At 37.6% G+C, this 23,713-nt stretch overlaps 1 protein-coding gene across 4 annotated transcripts in view; it reads left to right on the top strand.

The window, feature by feature from the left end:
• DENND4C (DENN domain containing 4C) overlaps window positions 1-23,713 on the top strand; it is a 136,660-nt gene that overhangs the window by 41,680 nt on the left and 71,267 nt on the right. For 2 of the 4 annotated variants that reach the window (XM_003822602.7, XM_008976179.6), the window contains exons 3-9: window positions 7,437-7,689; window positions 9,270-9,339; window positions 11,380-11,552; window positions 16,703-16,941; window positions 18,752-18,818; window positions 19,925-19,983; window positions 20,883-21,027. In XM_003822602.7, the coding sequence (XP_003822650.3) occupies window positions 7,437-7,689; window positions 9,270-9,339; window positions 11,380-11,552; window positions 16,703-16,941; window positions 18,752-18,818; window positions 19,925-19,983; window positions 20,883-21,027 (1,006 nt within the window). Of the gene's footprint in view, window positions 1-7,436; window positions 7,690-9,268; window positions 9,340-9,765; window positions 9,966-11,379; window positions 11,553-16,702; window positions 16,942-18,751; window positions 18,819-19,924; window positions 19,984-20,882; window positions 21,028-23,713 lie in introns of those variants that run through there. The other 2 variants (XM_034967220.2, XM_008976180.4) reach the window with 2 other exon arrangements.

Genomic DNA, 23,713 nt, shown 5'->3' with positions numbered 1-23,713 from the left:
GGCCCGGTGTGGTGGTTCACGCCTGTAATCCCAGCACTTTGGGAGGCGGAGGCAAGCCGATCACTTGTGGTCAGGAGTTCAAGACCAGCCTGTCCAACATGGTGAAACCCCCTATTTACTAAAAAAATACAAAAATTAGTTGGGCATGGTGGCGAGCACCTGTAGTTCCTGCTACTCGGGAGGCTGAGGCAGGAGAATCACTTGAACCCAGGAGGTGGAGGTTGCAGTGAGCCAAGACTGCGCCACTGGGCTCCAGTGTGGGCAACAGAGTGAAACTCCTTCTCAAGACAAAAAAAAAAAAAAAAAATTAGCAAGGTGTGGTGGCATGCACCTGTAGTTCTAGCTACTCAGAAGGCTGAGGTGGGAGGATCACTGGAGCCCAGGAGTGGCTCCGATTGTGCCACTGTAGCACTCCAGCGTGGGCAACAGAGCAAAAGACCCTGCCTCAGAAGAAAAAAAAATCTATTTTTAACAAAATTCCCAGAAACAATGGTTTAAAATACCTAGAGGGTGAAGATATATGAATTCAAGGGTTGTTTTTTAACCTTCCTCTCAGGGAATAACCTAGAACATTTTCATATTGAAGGAAGAAATCAGTGGAGAAGGAAGGGTAGGAAATATAGGAAAAAGAGATATTTTATAGAATAAAATTATTGAAGAGATGATGTTAACAGCATAGGTGACTGGATTAGCTTTTATTTGAAGGGGCCGGCCTGCCTGCTTGCCTTCCTGCCTGCCTGCCTTCCTTCCTTCCTTCCTTCCTTCCTTCCTTCCTTCCTCCCTTCCTCCCTTCCTCCCTTCCTCCCTTCCTCCCTTCCTCCCTTCCTCCCTTCCTTTTTTTTTTTTTTTTGGACAGAGTCTCGCTCTGTCCAGGCTGGAGTGCAGTGGTGTGATCTTGGCTCACTGCAACCTCCACCTCGGGTTCAAGCAATTCTCTGCCTCAGCCTCCCAAGTAGCTGGGATTACAGGCACCCACCACCACGCCCAGCTAACTTTTGTATTTTTAGTAGAGACGGGGTTTCACCATGTTGGCCAGGCTGGTCTTGAACTCCTGACCTCGTGATCTACCTGCCTCTGCCTCCCAAAGTGTTCAGGTTACAGGCATGAGCCCCTGTGCCCCGCCGGAAGGGGCTTTTCCTTTGAGAAGAAGAAAGTAAGTTAAAATGGGTGTAAACACAGAGTATTGGTTGCAGTGGAGTGACATTAATGGTTTTATTCTGTTTTTTTTTTTCTCTATGGTTTCCTTAAGAAGATAGGTAATATATATCCTTAAGGATGTAGGATAAAATTGTGGTAACCTCCATGTTAGTTGAAGGGAAACCAGCCAGGTACTTATTTTGTGTTCCAGCATTCACTGTTCCCTCTTTTAGGCATCTTTTTTTTTTAATTAAAAAAATTGTTTTTTTTTATATAAAAATAAGGAGAATTTTTTTGAGACAGTGTGTCACTGTGGTTGCTCAGGCTGCAGTGCAATGGTGCGATCACAGCTTACTGCAGCCGCCGCCCTCTGGGCTCGGGTGGTCCTCCCACCTCAGCCTCCCGAGTAGCTGGGACTACAGGCAAGCACCACCATACCCGGCTAAGTTTTTGTAGTTTTTGTAGAGGTGGGGTTTCTCATGTTGCCCAGGCTAGTCTTGAGCTCCTGGACTCAAGCAATCTGCTCACCTCGGCCTCCCGAAGTGCTGGGATTACAGGAGTGAGCCACTGTGCCGGGCCAGTCGTCTTTTAGAGTCCATCTTTTGACAAGCCCACCTACCACCCCTCCCATACAGTCATAACTGAAAGATGTGAATCTCTGAAAAATTGTTGTTGCTTGTGATACAACTTAAAAATAAAATGATGACTCACGTAATTATATGTAGGTGCTTTCAGATTGCAAGTGGCTTTTTCATACACATCTTGCAGTTCCTAAGGCTTCTAATTTTTGTTATGGTAGTTTATTGATACAGGTTTGCTAGAGTGTATGGTTGTCCTTAAGCTAATCATGATGGTTAATATTTCTCTCCAGATCAAATAATTGTTAATGTCTGGTGACTTAAATGTTTTGGCCTGTTCTCCTCACTTTCCCCCCACTCTTTCCTCACTCTAGCGTGAAGGGGTTTGGAAAACCTATTAGCTTCTGTATTTATAGTAGGAAAGCCTATTAGCTACTGGAAATACAGACACCCATCTCATTAAATTTAATATGAAACACTGTTGCTAAACTTTTGTCTTTTTTACTGTTTTATAAACTGAGATGAGGTATTTATAAAAATAGTACTTTTCTCTAGAAAAGATGTTAAGTTAAAATATGTAAAATCTGATATTCCCATAGAAATACCGTATATACTATAAAGTACAATCATGTATCACTTAATGATGGGAATACATTCTGAGAAATGTGTTCTATGGCGATTTTGTCATTGTGTGAACATCATAGAGTGTACATACACAAACCTAGGTGGCATAGCTTACTACATATACAACTATAGCCTATTTTTCTTAGGCTGCAAACCTGTACAGCGTGTTACTGGGGTAATAGATACTGTAGGCAACTTACACAGTGGTGAGTATATGTATATCTAAACATAGAAAAGGTACAGAAAAATCTGGCATAAAAAATAAGTCACACCTGTATAGGGCACTTACCATGAATGGACCTTGCAGGACTGGAAGTTGCTCTAGGTGAGTCAGTGAGTGAGTGTTGAGTGAATATGAAGGCCTAGGACATTACTGTATACTACTATAGACTTTAGTAAGTTAACTTTAGCTTTATTATAACCTTTTTACTTTATAAACTTTTAAAGTTTTTGTTAATTTTTTTGATTCTTTTGTAATACTTAGTTTAAAACACCATACAGCTGTACAAAAATATTTTTCTTTCTTTAAATCCTTATTTTATTAAGTTTTTTTGTATTTTAAAATTTTATTTTAAAAATTTATTCTTTTATTTTTTATTTTTTGAGACAGGGTCTCACTTTGTTGCCCAGGCTGGAGTGCAGTGGTATAGTCTAGGCTCACTGCAGCCTCCACCTCCTGGGCTCAGGTGATAATCCTTTCACCTCAGCTTCCTGAGTAGCTGAACTACAAGTGTATGCCACTACTCCTGGCGAATTTTCTTTTTGTAGAGATGGGGTTTCGCCATGTTGCCCAGGCTGCTTTGGAACACCTGAGCTCAAGTGATCTGCTTGCCTTGGCCTCCCAAAGTGCTGGGATTACAGGCATGTGCCACCACGCCTGGCAAAAAAAAAAAAAAAAAAAAAAATAACGGGGTCTTGCCTTGTTGCCCAGGCTGGCATTGCACTCCTGGGCTCAAGTGATCCAGCCTCAGCCTGCTGAATAGCTGGCACTAGCTTGGTTTTTAAACTTTATTTTTGGTTTTTCTTTTTCTTTTTTTCTTCTCTTTTTTTTTTTTTTTTTTTGAGACAGAGTCTCACTCTGTCTTCCAGGCTGGAGTGCAGTGGTATGATTGGGGCTCACTACAATCTCTGCTTCCTGGGTTCAGGTGATTCTCCTGCCTCAGCCTCCAGAGTAGCTGCGATTACAGGCATCTGCCACCACACCTGGCTAATTTTTTTTTATTTTCAGTAGAGACAGGGTTTCACCATATTGGCCAGGCTGGTTTTGAACTCCTGACCTCAAGTGATCCACCCATCTTGACCTCCCAAAGTGCTGGGATTACAGGCGTGAGCCACCGCCTCTGACCAGTTTTTATTTTCTTATTTTGAAATTTTTTTGCAAAGATGAGGTCCTCCTATGTTGCCCAGGCTGTTCTTGAACTCCTGGCCTCAAGCAATTCTGCATTGGCCCCTTAAAGTGCTGGGATTATAGATATGAACTACTGTACCTGGATTTTTTTTTTTAACTGTTTAAACTATTTTGTTAAAATTTAAGACAAAAAGACACATGTTAGCCTAGCCCTACAGAGTCAGGATCATCACTATCTCTGCCTTCCACCGCCACATCTTGTCCCACTGGAAGGTCTTCAGGGGCAGTAACCCACATAGAGCTGTCTTCTATGATAAGAATGCCTTCTGGAATACCTCCTGAAGGACCTGCCTGAGACTGTTTTACAGTTAACTTTTTTTGTAAGTAGGAATATACTCTAAAGTAATGATAAAAGGTATAGTATTGTAAATACTAGGTGATAAGAATTTCTCAGCTCCATTATAATCTATGGCACCACCATAGTATATGCAGTCTGTGCTTGCATCATCATTATGTGGTGCATGATTGTATAGTATAATTTAAACAGGGCAGTATGTTATCTTATATATCAGATGCATTTCTTTTTTCTTTCTTTTTTTTTTTTTTTTTGAGACAGAGTTTCGTTCTTGTTGCTCAGGCCAGAGTGCAATGACCCGATCTTGGCTCACTGCAACTCCGCGCCCCTCGCCCCTACCCCCGCCAGTAGCTGGGACTACAGGCACCTGCCACCATGCCAGGCTAATTTTTTATTTTTAGTAGAGACGGTGTTTTTCCATGTTGGTCAGGCTGGTCGCGAACTCCCAACCTCAGGTGATCCGCCCACTTCTGTCTCCCAAAGTGCTGGGATTATAGGCGTGAGCCACTGCGCCCGCCCAGATGCATTTCTTGAGACACAGAATCATAGACCATACGAAGTTCTTATTTTCTTCCCTTTGTCAGATTCATTGGCTTTCAACTGATTTGTTTCTCCAGTTCTTTTGTTTTTTGAGAAATTTCAAACATATGAAAAGTTGATAAACTATTATAATACACAAGTATCCTTTTCTCCTAGATGATAGACTGTAGAATAATGAACAATATACTTGTCACCTACAAATTGACATTTTTTTTCATTTGTTTGGTAAGCTAATTGAAAGGAAGTGGGAGCCAGTGTGCCTAGCCTATTTCTTTCTCTTAAACAAAATGTAGATACTCTATACCCTATTTTGTACTTTGCCTTTTTCACCTAAGAGTATATACTGGCAATCACTCTGTATCTGAATATAAGATCTTCCTCATTTTTTGTGTGTGACTGTATAATACTTATTTGTGTGGATGTATTTACTTTATTCAACGAAACCTCTACTGATGGACATTTGGATTGTTCTCAGTTTTGTGCTATTAAAAGAATGCTTTGATGAATAACTGTGCATTTATTGTTATGTATTTGTGGAGGTGTGTTTTCAGGTAGATCCTAGAAAAAATTGCTGGATTAAAAGATAAATGTGTAAATAATTTTGTTAAATGTTACTAAATTTTTCTCTATAGTGTTTGTGCCATTTTATATTCTGCCATATATGTGTTTTATTAATCCACATCCCATCAACAAAGTATGTGGTCTGACATATTTTTTGTCAATCTCACAGAGATTAATGGTGTATCAGAGTAATTTCATTGAGGTTAATCATTGCTCCATAAGTTTAAGGGGCGATTTTCTTTATTCTTTTGCTTATACTATAAACAGATTTTTAATCTTTACCTTGATTTTTTTAAAGGAAATTTTTTATGTGTTAGGAAGATGAGCTTTTTGTGAAATAAATTGCCAAGTATTTTCTTCAGTCAACTTGTCTTTTATCTTGGCTTATGGTGTTCGTTGTCATGTAACGTTTATTTTATGTAGTTTATTTTTCTACTCCCATATTTTATTGGTACTGGATTTTGAGTCATAGTCTTTTCCCACTGCTAGATATACTTTTAGCACTAGTATGATTTAATTCCTTATGTTTAGATCTGTGATCCACCGGGGGATCCCCTTCTGGTGTGTAGTGTGAAGTATAGACAGAATTTTATTTTTTTCCAAATAATATTTTTTTCCAAATAACAATCCAGTTATCTAAGTCCTGCTTATTACATTTAAAAATCCATTCTTCCCTTAGTATATTGAGAAATTACCTTCATGATAGACTAGATTTTTCTTCTGTTTCATTGTCTTTCTGTTCACTTCCTTGCTAATACTCTCCTGATTTAAATATAGAGGCTTTATAGTACATTTTAATATTAGTTGGGTTTTAACAGCTTTATGGAGATACAATTCACATGTCATACAGTTTACTTACTTAAAGTGTACAATTCAATGGTTTTTAGTATTGTTTACAGTGTTGTGCAGCTACCACCACAATTAATTTTAGAACATTTTCATCAGCCTAAAAAGAAACCCCATACCCATTAGCAGTTGCTGTTTAGTATTCTTTCCCACCTTCTACCCCTAGGTAACTATTAATCTACTTTCTGTCTGTGTGGATTTGCCTATTCTGGACATTTCTTAAAAACTGAATCACTGTATGTGGTCTTTGTGACTTTTTTTTTTTTTTTTCACTTAACATGTTTAGCTGCTTGTGCTTTTGGTGTCATATCTAAGAAGGCTTTGTCTAACCTAAGGTCACAAAAATTTATTTCTGTTTTTCAAAGAGTGCTATAGTTCTTACATTGATTTTGATCCATTTTTAGTTTTTTGATGAGTAGTATAAGGAAGGGGTCCAGCTTCATGCTTTTGCAGGTAGATATCCAGTTATTCCAACACTACATATTGAAAAGACTATTCCTTCCTGATTGCATTGTCTTGGCACTCTTGTTGAAATCAATTGACTGCAAATATAAGGGCTTAATTTTGGACACTCCATTTTATTCTGTTGATCTATATGTTTATTCTTATGCCAATACATTGCACTGATTACTGTAGATGTGTGGTAGTTTTGAAGTAGGGAAGTGTGAGTCCTCCAACTTTCTTCTTTTTCCAGATTGCTTTGACAAGAAAAAACAAAAGCAGCTGGGGTTTAAATAGGAATTGCATTGAATTTATTGATCTATTTGAGGGTATTGCCAAAGGCAGCTGGAATTTAGATAGGAATTGCATTGACTTTATTAATCTATTTGGGGTTATTGCCATCTTATCAATTTTCATTAATTCATTTTTCAGTTTTCATTAATCAAATTGAAGATTGAATTAATCAAATTAATTCAATTTTCATTAATCTATTTGAGGGTATTGCCATCATTGTCTTTTTGTCCATAAGCATGAGATGTCTTATTTATTCAGCTCTTTAATTTCTTTAAATAACGTTTTATAGTTTTCAGAGGATTTTTAAAGCTAAAAAATTGACAAATTATGAAGCGAATTTTTATGAAAACATCTGAATACTTGGTGAAACTTCTAGGAATTGACCTGAAGATGTTTGTGGTGTTGCCCCTTTCTTTTTTCATATGTTTCTTATAATAAGCAATACAAAATCAAGTTGTTCAATCCTGTTTACACTTGTTAAATTATGTTTTGGCTTTTGAAAAATAGTTTAGAGACTTGTAGTTCCCAAAGGAATAATTTTAATTTTGGTTTCTGCTGAAGATTTGGGAAACAATAGGAGAGACCAAAAAAATTTTCTTTGATTTCAAGAAGAAAACCAGCATTAACCTGAAATGCATGTACTATATATATGTACATATGTATGTGTGTATGTATATATCTATATCTATTTCTTCCCCTTCCTGCCATGCAGAGTGCTATATGAAGGGAAAGAACGGCTTATTCCAGGATGTGAAGTGATCCTAGCCACACCCTATGGTCGCTGTGCCAATGTCAACAATAGTTCAACTACTTCACAAAGAATCTTTATCACTTATCGAAGGGCTCCTCCAGTTCGACCCCAGAATTCCTTGGCTGTAACTGATATCTGTGTTATTGTAACCAGTAAAGGAGAAACTCCTCCTCATACCTTCTGCAAAGTTGACAAAAACTTAAATTGTGGAATGGTAAGAATAAAGTTTTCATCTTCAAAGTTTCATATGAAACCAAAAAGGGATACGTTTTGGATTCCTGTTTACTGTTGGGTATATACTCACATTTTATATTTTCATGATGCTTGTTTTTATTGTTTCCTAATTTTTATGATTTGTAATAATTTTTAAAGTCCTATCCCATGATTTATAATAATTTCATCTTTAAGTCAGGGATATTTTTGAGGGAGTAAATCCTAATATTGTCTGTGTTACATTAACAAAGGTTTTATTCACTTTTGGATTTCAGTGGTGTCTTCAGGGACAACTGTGGGGTTAGAGTGGGTAGAAGCTCTCCTTACATTCATTTATTCATTCATTCATTCGTTTGTTTGCTTTTTTTATTTTTTTGAGACAGGGTCTTGCTTTGTCGCCCAGGCTGGAGTACAGTGGTGTGATCACAGCTCACTGCAGCCTTGACCCCCCACCAGGCTCAAGTGATCTTCCCACCTTAGCCTCCCGAGTAGCTGGGACTACAGGATAGTAGAGACAGGGTTTCATCATGTTGGCCAGGCTGGTCTTGAACTCCTGACCTTAAGTGATCCACCTCCCTTGGCCTCCCAAAGTGTTGGAATTACAGGCGTGAGCCACCATGCCCGGCCTGTTTTTGTTTTTGAGACAGGGTCTCCTTAAGTTGCCCAGGATGCTCCTGAACTCTAGGGCTCAGGAGAAAATATTGCAGTTTTGCGTACTTACTTTTTTTTTTCAGACGGAGTCTCGCTCTGTCGCCCAGGCTGGAGTGCAGTGGCGTGATCTTGGCTCACTGCAACCTCCACCTCCCAGGTTCAAGCGATTCTCCTGTCTCAGCCTCCCAAGTAGCTGGGGCTACGGGCATGCGCCACTACGCCCAGCTAATTTTGTATGTTTAGTAGAGATGAGGTTTCACCATGTTGATTGGCCAGGATGGTCTTGATCTCTTGACCTTGTGATCCACCTGCCTCAGCTTCCCAAAGTGCTGGGATTACAGGCGCAAGCCACCACACCCAATCCATGCATACTTACTCTTTAAAAGGACTGTAGTGAAGAAGAAAATGAACATAAATGTTTGATTCATAGTTTTTAAAGACTACAGCTTACTTTTGGTTCAGATTTACTTTGAAAAATATCTTCAGGTCAAACTAATATTAGCTTAATGTTGTATAGGCGGAGATGACAAATGCACCCAGAACAATTAGTGAAGACAGGGTTGCCTCTGGAGGTGATGACCTCATAGTCCTCCAGTGACCCAAGTCTTCCCCAGTTTGGGCTCCAGTGCACACTCCGTTTTGTGCTGTGTCTTACAAGAAGGGGCAGTCTCTGAGTGATTGTGAAATTCTAAATCTTTTGAAATGGCCTTCATATCAGTTTGATTTTTGTAGCATTGTTTTCTTACTCTCTTCTTTTATTTTAGTGTTCTGAACTTCATGCTTTGCTGTATTTTATACTGCATAGTTCATTATATAAACGTTTTAAATAGACTCTTCTGAGTAAATAAATGAATCTTTAGTTGGTATCCAACAAAATCAATTTCTTTGCACTCTTTTGTCTTTTTTATAAACCTAATTTATGTTTTACAGTGGGGTTCCAGCGTGTTTCTGTGTTATAAGAAGTCTGTACCTGCTTCAAATGCAATAGCATATAAGGCTGGTGAGTTAAAAAAAATTGTCTCAATTGCTATAGTTAGTGGTGCATATTAACATTTGGCTAAAAGAGATAAAGTATGCTCCCTTACATAGTTTGTAGAATTGATCTATTCATAAAATTATCTATAATTTTAGCATATAAAGATATGTGTTTTCTTAAATACATTACATATACAAGATATATTAATACCCCCACCAAACATGCTGTTAATTTAATTTAAACATTTATCTAAAGCAAACATATGTGGAATAAACATTCAAGCTTTTGGTCTACGTTAATAGACTTAACAGTATAATGGAAAGTTGCTGACTCTCTGACCTTTTATATTTTGGCAATCAGAAAGGTGTCAAACTGCATCTTTACTTCTTATATTTCCTTCTCTTATCTCTTTGTGTCTGATTTGAAACCACATGTTACTTGCCATGAAAGGTGGACTTGCTTCCTTTCTCCTTTGTTGCAAAGAATCAGCTATATGGAGGAGAGGAGGGCCTGAGAAACTTTTCTGCCATGAAGTGTTTGAGAAATCTATCGCCACATTCTTACTGCACATTAAAGTGTCAAGGGCTGTAAAGATTTAAGTGTCACGTCTTCATTCCACTGGTATGGTGGGATAAAAACTGAAAATACAGGTATGCTCCAGTTGTAAATAGAAAAGATACTGGAATACTTCTTTGTGAAAAGAAGCAGTGCTAATTACTTTTTGATTATGCACAGTTCTTGAAATAAAGTTTTACTTCAGGGAAGTCAGGCAAATTCATATCCAAAAAATGGTGATTTTCATAAAAACATTCATACTAATGAACCAAACCATTTAATTTATAATATAAAAATAATGGCAACGACTAACATATAAAATTCAGTATCATTTTAAAATCTGATACTGTAGGCTGGGCATGGTGGCTCACGCTTGTAATTCCAGCACTTTGGGAGAGTGAGGCGGGCAGATCGCTTGAGGCCAGGAGTTTGAGACCAGCCTGGCCAACATGGTGAAACCCCGTCTCTACTAAAAATACAAAAATTAGCCAGGCGTGGTGGCACGCATCTGTAGTCCCAGCTACTTGGGAGTCTGAGGCACGAGAATCGCTTGAACCCAGGAGGCGGAGGTTGCAGTGAGCCGAGATCACAGCACTGCACTCCAGCCTGGGTGACAAAGCAAGATTCTCTCTCAAAAAAAAAAAAAAAAAAGTGATACTGTTAATACTGCTGTAATATGTTGATTATGTGTGATGTCCTTTTTTTGTTGTTGTTGTTGTTTTTGGTGGAGAAAAGATATCACTTAAAAAACTTATAGAAAGAAACTGTACCAAAGTATTCAGTTATTTGATATGAGACACTTACTTTAGAATAGAGAGTTTTAGATACTGAATTTGGGCTCAAAATTCTACTACTGATTTTGAAGTTTTTCACTTAGAGATGGTCTATATATTGATGACCTTAGAGGCTAATGAAGTGATGCCTTGTAGGTCATTTATTCTGTGGGTCTTTATTGTGGTTCTCAAACTGTCACTTGCTCCTACTTTCTGGGTCTCACGTACTCTGTACTTAGTCACAGTGTTTCTGTCTCGTTTACTTTTCATGTTGCATGCCTTTTACACTGCTTCTCTCTTAAGATGAGTTTAGGGGCTGTGATAATTTCTGTTGCCTCAGCATTATTTCCTAACACTTGTCTCTTCCCTGAATTTTTCACAGAAGACTGACTGAAATAGTTGGTAAATTTTTCTGTATGTTTCTTACCATTTTCCACAAGGTGTTGGCATGTGTAGAAGAAAATACATTAAGATTGGTGATCAAGATTGGTTGAATGGAATCTCAACTAGTATATTAATACATTTTTAATGTTGCAATGAACTGTAAATTCATGGGTAAAATATCAGGGGTAAACTTATTTTAGTTTCTGTTATAGCAAGGGGGAAATCAATTTTAAAATACCACACAAGTATTGCCATGAAATTCGGCATTAAAATATTCCATTAATACCTATCATATGCAATTTATGGAAAAGTAACTATTTAAAAAATTTATTGTTGTCTCATTCTTCAAAAGGTTTAATTTTTAGATATCCAGAAGAGGACTATGAGTCATTTCCACTCTCAGAATCAGATGTACCTCTTTTCTGCCTTCCTATGGGAGCTACTATTGAGTGCTGGGATCCTGAAACCAAATATCCACTTCCAGTGTTTTCAACTTTTGTCTTGACAGGTTCTTCAGCCAAAAAGGTATGTTTTTGTCTCATTGATTAAACACATTTTGTCCATGTTTTTATTTCATAAAAAGGTTAATACAAGTTTTATTTGAATGTTAGGATTATTTGGACATGATACATTTTGGTTTAAATTTACACTGTCATCCCCAAGGTGAGAAATCAACATGAAAATTGCTATCAGGATATTGATACCTCTGGAACTTCTACAGAAGCAAAGATAAAGTCTCTCTGGATAGACACCTTCAAAACCCAGGTGTCAAGATGAGATGATTATGACAGATCAAGGACATAGGTACCATAGAAAGAATCGACAGACACAATTAAAAAGCAGGGTTAGACCCTCAAGACATTGAAATGACAGAATGACAATATAAAGGATGTTATAAATTAAAATATCATTGAGATGACTTAAGAACTAATGGAGGGGCTCAAAATATCAAGGAAGGAACAGGATATTTTGAAAAATGAATAGATTGGGAAAAGAATCAAGTGTTTAGAAATGAAAAATATGGTCCTTAAAATTAAAAATTCAGTGAGTGGGTTAAACAGCAGGGATAAGGCCAGGTGCGGTGGCTCACGCCTGCAATTCCAGCACTTTGGGAGGCTGAGACAGGTGGATCACTTCAGGCCAGGAGTTCAAGGCCAGCCTGGGCAACATAGCACAACTCCATCTCTACTGAAAATACAAAAAATTAGCCAGGCTTGGTGGTACACGCCTGTAATCCTGGCTACTCGGGAGGGTGAGGCATGAGAATTGCTTGAACCCGGGAGACAGAGGTTGCAATGAGCTGAGACTGCACCATTGCACTCCAGCCTGGGCTACAGAGCGATACTCTTTCTAAAAAAAAAAAAAAAAAAAATAGCAGAGATAAGACATACATGAACGGATAATTAATGAAGTGGAAGATAGGTTACCTTAAATGTGGTACATACAAATGTAAAACATAAAAGGAGTTTTAAAATGTAGCAGAAAGAACTAGAAGGTCTAATAGATATTTAATGAGTTACTGAAGGAGAGACTAGAAAAGGACAAGGCTACATCCTAAGAGCTAATGGTTGAGAGTTTTCCAAGGTTGATGAAAAAATTGAGTCTTCAGGTTAAAGATGTACTCTGAATCTGCAGCAGAGAAAAATAAACAAATAGGTAAATAAATAAATAAATAAATAATCCCACCTCTTTTTTTTTTTTTGAGACGGAATGTCACTCTTGTTGCCCAGGCTGGAGTGCAGTAGTGCGATCTCGGCTCACTGCAACCTCCACCTACCAGGTTCAAGTGATTCTCCTGCGTCAGCCTCTTAAGCAGTGGGATTACAGGTGTGCGTCACCACGCCCAGCTAATTTTGTATTTTTTTTTTTTAGTAGAGACAGGATTTCACCCTGTTGGTCAGGCTGGTCTCAAACTCCTGACCTAAAGTGATCCACCTGCCTCAGCCTCCCAAAGTCCTGGATTATACAGGTATGAGGCACCATGCCTGGCCTATCCCGCCTCTTATTATATCATGGTGCTATCATGGAACACCAGAGACAAAACAACTAGAGAGAAAAGACATTTATTGTCTTATGTAAAACATATATTGTATGTAACAGTAATAATGACATAAACTGATTTATAAAGAAGAGAAGGCAAAAATAAACAATATTCAGAATAAAAAGCTGATAGCAGTAGAAATTTCAAAATTGAAAACTTTTTTTTTTTTTTTTGAGACGAAGCCTCACTCTTATCCCCCAGGCTGGAGTGCAATGGCACAATCTGGGCTCACTGCAACCTCCGCCTCCCGGGTTCAAGCGATTCTCCTGCCTTGTCTCCCCAAGTAGCTGGGATTACAGGCACCTGCCACCACGCCCAGCTAATTTTTGTATTTTTAGTTGAGATGGGGTTTCACCATGTTGGCCAGGCTGGTCTCGAACTCCTGACCTCAGGTGATCCACCTGCCTCAGCCTCCCAAAGTGCTGGGATTACAGGTGTCAGCCAATGCGCCCAGCAAAAATTGAAAACTTTCTAAGGAAATTTAATAGGTGATTTTATTGAAAAAATATATAATCTGAACTGACTCATGCAGATGAAACAAAATACATCTGTGACCTCATTCTACAGGTACAGGCTACACCTTTATAACTACTGTGATAAAGATAATATATGTAAAGTATCCAGCATAGTGCCTGGAACATAGAAAATACTGAGTGAAGGTCAATATTATATTAACTTGATTGCCCACTGCTAACTTGTTAGCTTAATAATCATTTACAATTTCTCCTGCTGAAAGTAGTAAATATAACTGAAAATTTTAAGATCTTCAAACATTAGTTACCTAATATGCTTTGGCAGTAGAGAACAATAAAGTCTCATTTGAGGTGTGGGTACTAGGTGATCTACTTGGCTTATTCATTGTTTAGTGGATATCAACATGTAAGCATTGAGGTGTGTAAAATTTATGTATTTGTCATTGCTTGTTAAAAACTTTGAGATCACTTTGAAATAATTATATCTGGGAATATTGTGTGTATAAAGGCAAGGGTTATAATGAAAAAACAGTTGGCAAGATTTATAAACTACAGAAGTAAGGATTGATTGTTGGGAGAAGGGGATGGGTTAAAAACTTTGAGATCACTTTGAAATAATTGTATCTGGGAATGTGTGTGTAAAGGCAAGGGTTCCTGTGATATATATAATGACTAAACAGTTGGCAAGATTTATAAAACACAGAGGTAAGGATTGATTGCTGGGAGAAGGGGATGGGTATAGTGATAGAATTTCTTTGCAGTGTTTTAAGGAATGGGCAGATCAGAGGAAGTACCAAGGGTAAACAAAATACACAAAAGCACAAAATTATGAACTAGTCTATATGCCTGGTAGCTCTGTATTGTTGAACAGCAACAGCAGGTACTGTGAGGAATTGAGAGCATCATGCCACTTACACGGACTGTGGCATTTTACCTGTAATGGGGAACTTTTGAAGGATGAGATATTACCTCTGAAGGACTGTTTCTTCAGTGTATTTTTCACTAAAATGCTTTCTCTTCTGACTTGAGACCAGTTAGGGCTTCAGTAGTTGCTTTGATATATGGTAAGTGGAAGTGGAATTGAACATGACTTCGAAGTTTCTACCTTGGGAATTGTGTAGCATGACTGAGTAAGATTAGGAATATTGGATGAAGTGTTTAGATGATGAGCTCACTTTTGAAAATATTGGTTTGAGATGCCTGTATGACATCCAGGTGGAGATTAGTGAGTAGTCATTTTGAAAATAGGAGTCTGAGGTTCAGGGGAGAGGTCAGGTAGACCTAGAGATAAAGATTTGTGTTTTGTTAGTATAATGATTATAGTTAAAACCATGAGAGAATGAAATGTTCCAAATAGAAGTGTGAAGTTAGAACCTTAGGGAATGCTAGTATTTAAATGACGGGTGACATAATTGGATCTAGTATAGGAAAGAGAGAAGTAGCCAGAAAACAAAGAGAAATTTGTACTGTTAAAGACAGCAAAGGAATAAAGAGTTTCAAGACAGAGGAGTGTCAGCTTTATCTTGTGTCATACGAGGCAAGGGTGTGGAGGAATTGAACCTGTCAACATTGCTGATGAGAAAGTCAAATGCTGCTGCTGTGGAAAACAGTTTGGCAGCTCCTCCAAAAGTTAAACTTAGAATTACCATATGATCGAGCAGTTTCATGCCTAGGCATATACCTAAAATAATTGAAAGCAGAGACTCAAACAGATACTTGTACGCCAATGTTTGTAGCAGGGTTGTTCACGATAGGCGGAAGGTGGAAACAACCCAAACGTGCATCAACGTATGAATGGATACACAAAATATGGTATATATATATATATATATGATGGAATTATGATTTCTTCCTTAACAAGGAATGAAATTCAGATATTTGCTACAATATAGGTGAATCTTAAAAACATTATTCTAAGTGAAATAAGCCAGACACAAAAGCATAAATTTTGTATGATTCCTCTTATAGGAGGTACCTAGAATAGCTACCCTTATAGAGACAGAAAGTACGATAGAGATTACCAGGGACTTGGATTGAGGGCAAGAGAATGGGAAGTTACCATTTAAGGGTTACAGAGCTTTTGTTTGGGGTAATGAAAAAAGTTCTGGAAATGAATAGTGCTACTGGGTGCACTGCATTGTGAAGGTACTTAATACCAGTGAATTGTACACTTGAAAATGGTTAAAGTGGTACGTTTAATGTTATGTGTATTTCACCCCAATTAAAAAAAAATCACAGGCCGGGTGCAGTGGCTCACGCCTATAATCCCAGCACTTTGGGAGGCTAAGGCTGGTGGATCACCAGGTCAGGAGATAAAGACCATCCTGGCTAACACAGTGAAACCCCGTCTCTACTAAAAATAGAAAAAATTAGGCCGGGCGCAGTGGCGCACGCCGTAATCCCAGCACTTTGGAAGGCCGAGGTGGGCGGATCATGAGGTTAGGAGATCGAGACCATCCTGGCTAACACGGTGAAACCCTGTCTCTACTAAAAATACAAAAAATTAGCTAGGTGTGGTGGTGGGCGCCTATAGTCCCAGCTACTCGGGAGGCTGAGTCAGGAGAATGGCGTGAACCCAGGAGGTGGAGCTTGCAGTGAGCCGAGATCGTGCCACTGTACTCCAGCCTGGGTGACAGAGCAAGACTCCATCTCAAAAAAAAAAGGAAAAAAAAAATTAGCCAGGTGTGGTGGCACACGCCTGTAATGCCAGCTACTCGGGAGGCTGAAGCAGTCACTTGAACCTGGGAGGCGGAGGTTGCAGTGAGCTGAGATTGCGCTACTGCACTCCAGCCTGGGCGACAGAGTGAGACTCCATCTCAAAAAAAAAAAAAAAAAAAAAAGAAAAGAAAAATCCACAAAAAACTAAGTTGAGTGAGATCATTAGAGTTCATTCTCTAATGCTTAAGTTGTAAGAGGTTACCATCCATTTTTGTATAAGATACATAGTTGAATGTATAAAATTGCAGTGGAAAAAATCTTGAGGGATTTATATCAAAATCTGGTTATCTCTGGGACAGAAATTTGGGTGAGATTTTTTTTTTTTCATAATTTATCTGTATAAGTGTACTCCAAGCAAATATTTCTTGTGTAATAACAGAAAAAGAGAAGTTAATTTTTTCAAACAAACTCAAATCTTATAACAGAATTCTGTTACTCTTTAGGTATATGGAGCTGCCATTCAGTTTTATGAACCTTACTCTCGGGAACTTCTATCAGAGAAACAGCTTATGCACCTGGGCTTGTTGACGCCTGTGGAGAGAAAAATGGTCTCCAAATCCATCAATACAAACAAATGCATTTGTTTACTCTCACACTGGCCTTTTTTTGAAGCTTTTAGGAAATTTCTTATGTTTATCTACAAACTTTCTGTGTCTGGACCACATCCTCTTCCCATTGAAAAGTATGTATAATGATTAGAAAGATGGCTGGTGGAAAACTGGGTATATAAATATATACATTTGTTTGTGTAACTTTTAGCAGCAAAGTTGGAAGGGAAGGAAGCCTGCATTTAACTGAACTTTTTTTTTTTTTTTTTTTTTTTTGAGATGGAGTATTGCTCTGTCACCCAGGCTGGAGTGCAGTGGTGTGATCTTGGTTCACTGCAACCTCCACCTCCTGGGTTCTTGCAGTTCTCTGTGTCAGCCTCCCGAGTAGCTGGGATTACAGGCACCTGCCACCACGCCTGGCTAATTTTTGTAGAGACAAGGTTTCACCATCTTGGCCAGGCTGGTCTTGAACTCCTGACCTCATGATCCACCTGCCTCAGCCTCCCAAAGTGCTGGGATTACAGGCATGAGCCACCAACTTTTTACTTACTCCCTTCTTCGCCTGAATCATTGACTGTGAGCTTAAAATTGGATAGTAGTGGTAAGGTTGGCCAAATAATAATCCTTTGAGAATTCAGCTGAAGAAGTAACTCTTATAAATTATATTGTGAGTGTTCTTCTTCCTATTTATTCTCTAATAACCAAGAGACAAATAGTTACTGCTGCACACACACCCACCAATGCAAGTGGCCATTCCAAATTCTAACCGTAATACCTCTCTAAAGTGATGTAGAAATTAGTCAGAATGAGTTAATTGATGTTAAAAGTGAAGTTTTGGTTTTAGCATTGACAGAATTATTTGAGCTTTCTCTTTAATTTGTAATTCTTTTTGTCATGCAATCTTTCCTAAGAAAGAAAAATGTATGTTGAGCTACTCTTTTTTAAAGCATCTTTTCTGATTTCTAGTGGCGCATTGACTTCTGTTTATGATAGTTTATAATTTATGTATCCTGCTAACAAACTAAAAAGTGTCAAGAGCTGTAATGTATTGAAGTATGTGTAAGCGTAGATGTTTCTTACAATTTCAGAACTTTTGCATTATAGCAGAAAGAATATCAGTGAAACATACTAGTTTAGTGGATAAGGTAGGGGTAATTATGTGAGGGTTTAAAAATAATGCTGTCCAAAAGTCAACTTTAAAAAGAGTAAAGTACTGTGCATAAACTCATCATAATTTGATATTGAAATATGGTTGCAACTTTCATTTTGTACTCTTGAAATGGCAATTTAATGATTTATAGTTCTGGGTTTAACTTTCAGCTGTCAGATTAATTTAAAGTTTATTGAAGTAAAATGTAACATTAGTGTCAAGTTAGCAACCTTTTGAAAAATTAAGATTCTATGAATAGCTTGTGATAAAATCAATGTATATAATCAATATTTTTTTCAGTTGAAGTAATATGTTGCGTTTTTATGGCTCCTAAGAGCTCCAAACTTTGGAGAAACTTAAGAAGCAATTTTTATAGGTGCAGAAATAGAATGGGTAGGTGGTTCATCCAATGTTAGAGGAGTAAATCTGGGATTAAATTGAATTTTAGTGTAAATTCATTATAGCACAGTTAGTTACTCCCTGTACTGGCACGGATAACCAGGGCTATAAAAATTCACTTCTTTCATGAAAACTATTTTTATGTTATTTTTATTTGTTGGGTAATGATAGGGGATATAAATAGACTTTAAGTCAGGAAATACATTGTGTATTTCAGAAGTTTAATGGGCATGGATAAATTCATTTACATGGAGCAAATTTACTTACTTAGCCTACATTTTAGATAAATGGCCATGTCATATCTGGGATGATATATAGTGATATTTAAGATTTGTTAAAACCTGTGATGCATTTTAGAAAAGTAATTATTATATTTATTTCAAATTTTTTTCTAGGCACATTTCACATTTTATGCAAAACATCCCTTTTCCTTCACCACAAAGACCGAGAATCCTTGTCCAGGTAATCAAAAGAGAGTATATTTGGGGAGAACTTTGCATATGCTCACCTGAGTCATTGTAGAGTAGATTCTGTATACCTTTGGGTTTGAGGTGGAGCAATATGCATTCGTAAAGCCCTTGGATTTTCTGTGCTTTGTAGCCTTACTGAACACCCTTTCTTACTGGGTTTTGGATTTGAGTGTACTGAATTGGAATAATTATAACCCTTGGTTCATAACATTTTCATTTTTGGCCCATGCATGGCCTTTATGTAGCTAGTTTTAATAACATAAAACCCAGATTATGTTTGGGCATGTTTTTAATATCAGATTCTCTAATAAATATTAAATATAAAATGAGCAATGGTTGGAGGAGGTTAATTTAAACAAGGTCTATAATAGTACTGTGCTAAAGGACCAGTTTCTTTTTATTTTCAGTAAGTAGCAGACGTAGGTAGGTGTACAGCTTGTGACATATGCAACATGAACAGGTCTATATCCTCTCTGTAATAATAGTTCTACTGATCACATGCTTGGATATAGGAGAGAGGTCAGATTGTCATAAAAGTTGCTTAATGGTTTGCTCTTCATTTATATACTGTATCTTTCTGGACCATAACAATTAACTTACTGACATACTTAACATACTTTCAGTAGCACTGATCTATAGAGGGAAGCCATTTAAAAGTTTTTCTAAGACATTCTTAACATTATGTATGGTGGGATTAAGTCAGATATTGTTGATCTTGAATGTTATTTCAGTTCCACAAGTATTTACGTGCCAAGCAACTGCCAAGTGCCTACAGTCTGTTGAGTAAATGAATTTGAAGCTTTTCAGAAGCAGTAATTCCATACATTTTAAATAATTGTACTTTAACCAATTAAGTGAATCAAAATTCAGTCAAATTAACCATTTAATGAAAAAGAACTAATGTAACACTTCTGAGTAAATACAGCTATCATTTTATATTTTAGTACCTGTTTCCAAAAGCGTGTTTGCATATTAAATTATTAATGTTTTCAATATTACCTTTGATCTAAATATATAGATTTCAAAAGTAGTTTTGAAACTTATCTCTTGGTTTGGTTAATTTATCTTTGGTTAATTTATCTTTTTTTTTTTTTTAAGCTGTCAGTCCATGATGCATTAATATTATCACAGCCAGTTTCTACACCTTTACCACTAAGGTAATTACTGGTATTTAAAATGATATATTTATTCAGTTGGAGCAGAATGCTTTAAAATATTTTAGTGATTAGTATATTATTAATATATTAGTGATTGTTATTTTACAATTAACTTTATTAGTTAAAACTAGGCAAAAATAGCCTTAATGTTTCTGACTTTGGTAACTGGGTGGATGGTGGGGCTATTTTATAAATGGGAACAATTAAGAGAGTTGCAAGATTGGATGTAGAGGATACTTCCCTTTTCTTCTCATCTCCCCTTCCCATATCCAGTTCATAACTAAAGGTTTAAGGTGAGCTGATTTTAACCTTTTAAATGTCTCAAATCCTTTTACTTCTTTTCATCTGCATCATAGTAGGCTTCCTTGATGTCTTACCAGACTATTTCACTATTAGCCTCTTAATTGGTACCTTTTTACTTATCTTCCTTTAGTTCTTTACCCACCCTGTAGCCAGTGTGTCCTTTTGAAAACGCAAATATAATAGTATATTTCCATTTCAGCCTAATCTGTTGCTGTTTTCACCCTTTCCCTTACTATGCTTTAGTCACAATAGATTTATTTCAATTTCTTGGCTATGACAACAGCTTTTTCTTGCCCCAGGGCCCTTGCATATATTGTCTGTCACCCCTTCACTCCCATCCTTGTCTCCATTCTTCTGAGCTCAACTCAAATGGCTGTTCAGGAAAATCTTTCTTGATAAATGCCTTTTATTACCAGAGGATGAGTTTAAATCACCCCCTTATCTATCTTATTAAATTTGCTACTTTTCATTGATAAATAAGTAAAGACTAGAAATTAACACTAGACTCTCAATCTGTTGATACTTTTATAAGCAAATCTTAACATATTTCAGTAAAATAGTTCACAATGATCTACTTTTCTCTTTTTTATTCCTAGTGGAGCCAACTTTAGCACCTTGCTAATGAATCTGGGTCCTGAGAATTGTGCAACACTGCTGCTCTTTGTTTTACTTGAGAGTAAAATTCTGCTGCATTCTCTTAGGCCAGCTGTCTTGACTGGGGTAGCTGAAGCTGTTGTAGCTGTAAGTATAGAATTTTCCTTTTAGTACAAAATTACTGACATAATTTTTACTCCAAAGGGAAATTTTCTTCAAAAACAGCAACTTTGTAAACAACAACAAATTTAAAAAAAGGAACTTTGAAAAATTTCCAGCCCAGTAAAAGTTGAATATAATCTGCTGGCAAAGAGAAGTAGGAAATATAAAGAAAACAAAGGTGATTTCTATTTTAGGAAAAACGTCAATTTCCAATTTTTCATATTTTTGAGTTCTTCCCAGAGTAAAAACTATATGATTATATAATAAAACCTGAGAATGAAGCTGGTTGTATTGAGAGGCTCTGGCCAATTTCAGCTGTTCTAAAATTATGCAAATGATTACATGGTTAATTTCTCCCTATTTTAACTTTTAATAATTGTGAATCAGTAATATACAGGAAATTCTAAGTGATTGTGAAGTAGGATAATATACAGAGGCTTAGCTCTTGTGTAAAGCGTAAATAAAATTAAATTGTTAAATTGTTAAGAAATTAAAGTTGTTCCCTGCTTAAAACCCTTTGGCTTCCCATTGCACTTAGAATGAAGTCTGATTGACAGGCGTGGTGGCTCACACCTGTAATCCCAGCAATTTGGGAGGCCGAGGTAGGCGGATCACCTGAGGTCAGGAGTTCGAGACCAGCCTGACCAATATGGAGAAACCCTGCTCTACTAAAAACACAAAGTTAGCCGGGTGTGGTGGCACATGCCTATAATCCCAGCTACTCAGGAGGCTGAGGCAGGAGAATTGCTTGAACCCAGGAGGCGGAGGTTATGGTGAGCTGAGATCACACCATTGCACTCCAGCCTGGGCAACTAGAGTGAAACTCCGTCTCAAAAAAAAAAAAAGAGTGAAGAATGAAGTCTGATTGTATAGGGCTTTATAGGCCATTGTATAGAACTTCAGATGGTCCACTTCTCCAACCCTATCACCCATTAGTTGTTTAATTTAAAATAGCTGACTCTCTTCTCTTCCCTTCCCCATTTTAAGAATGTAAGTCTCCTGGGAGTAAGGACCTAATCTCTTGTTTACTCCTGTATTTTCAGCACTTGTTACAGTTGCCTAGCACAGAGTAGGCCCTCAGTAAATACTTGTTAAAACAACAAATGGGGTATGTCTCCAAGATCTTAATCTGGTTGAAGAAGTGCTGTTAGGACTGAAAACAATAGTAACCATATGAGAAAGCTTCCAGGAGGATCCTCATTAAGTATTACTTTTCCAAGTCATCACAGTTGTGTGTGAAAGCAAAAGTTGTTAGAATATGAAAATATTTGTTAATGAACTGACCAGTTCTAGAAAGTTCCCACCCAGGCCAGGTACAGTGTGGCACACACCTGTAATCCCAGCACTTTGGGAGGCCAAGGCAGGCAGATCACGAGGTCAAGAGATCGAGACCATCCTGGCCAACATGGTGAAACTCCATTTCTACTAAAAATACAAAAATTAGCTGGGCGTGGTGGTGCACGCCTGTAGTCCCAGCTACTCGGGAGGCTGAGGCAGGAAAATCGCCTAAACCCAGGAGGCGGAGGTTGCTATGAGCTGAGATTGCGCCACTGCACTCCAGCCTGGTGACACAGCAAGACTCCGTCTCAAAAAAAAATAAGTTCCCACCAAAATATTCCTTACTAAAACAGTGTTTATTCAAGCCCCTTTGTCAGAATCGTGGTGGCCAAGTCTTGATGGATTTCAGTAGTATGGTGCAAGAACAGCTGAAAAAAGTGCTACATGGAATTGGTAATCATATGAAAAATGCCAGAGTATATGAGGTTTATGCAGCTGATGTTGGAGAGCTGTCTGAATTGCATGCAAAATTATTTATAAGTCATGATTTGGTAGTTATGCCAGTTACCATTTGAAGAAGAGAACGTTGAAAAGAATGGTTACAAAACAAATGCATCAAAAGGAGAATGATTTAAATATCAAAGAATATCAAAGAATTAAGGGAGACCCATAGCAAAGATTGATAAAATGTACAAGTGCTTTATAAAAAGTGACCCTATAGTGTTGCAAAAGGCAAAGGTGAAGAGAAGGATATCATATTTTGCTAGCATATAGCTTTTTTTCTAAGGTTTCTTAGATAGTTGGAGGTGTAACATACCTTTTGTTGAAAAGGAGATAATTGTCACTCAAGGAAATCTGAAGGCCTTGCAGGGTCCTTTGTGAGTGATAGTTGCAGATGTAACATACCTTTTGTTGAATAGAAGATAATTGTCACTCAAAGAAATCTGAAGTCCTTGTAGGGTCCTTTGTGAGTGATAGTTGCAGGTGTAACATACCTTTTGTTGAATAGAAGATAATTGTCACTCAAAGAAATCTGAAGTCCTTGCAGGGTCCTTTGTGAGTAGCTCTGCCCTTCAGCAATCTGATCTTATTTTCCACTACTCTTCCTCTTGCTCACTCTTCTCCAGCATTCTGGCCTTACCATCCCGGGAGCATTAGGCATTCCCCATACCTTAAGGCCTCTGCCCTAGCTGTTCCTTCTCATTAAAGCACTCTTCTCTTATATATCCCCTTGGCTAAATCTCTCACCTTCTTCAGGTTTCAGCTCTGTTGTCACTTTATTAATGAGTCCTGTTCTGTTTGTCCTAATACAACCTGCTTTTCTTCTCTCCTGCTCTGAACTCTAATGTCCTTTACTTGACTTTACTTTTCCTTTTTTTTTTTTCATAGCACT

This window comes from Pan paniscus, chromosome 11 (assembly GCF_029289425.2).
Source record: "Pan paniscus chromosome 11, NHGRI_mPanPan1-v2.0_pri, whole genome shotgun sequence".
Taxonomy (NCBI): Eukaryota; Metazoa; Chordata; class Mammalia; order Primates; family Hominidae; genus Pan; species Pan paniscus.
This window is presented reverse-complemented; position numbering and strand designations above follow the sequence as displayed.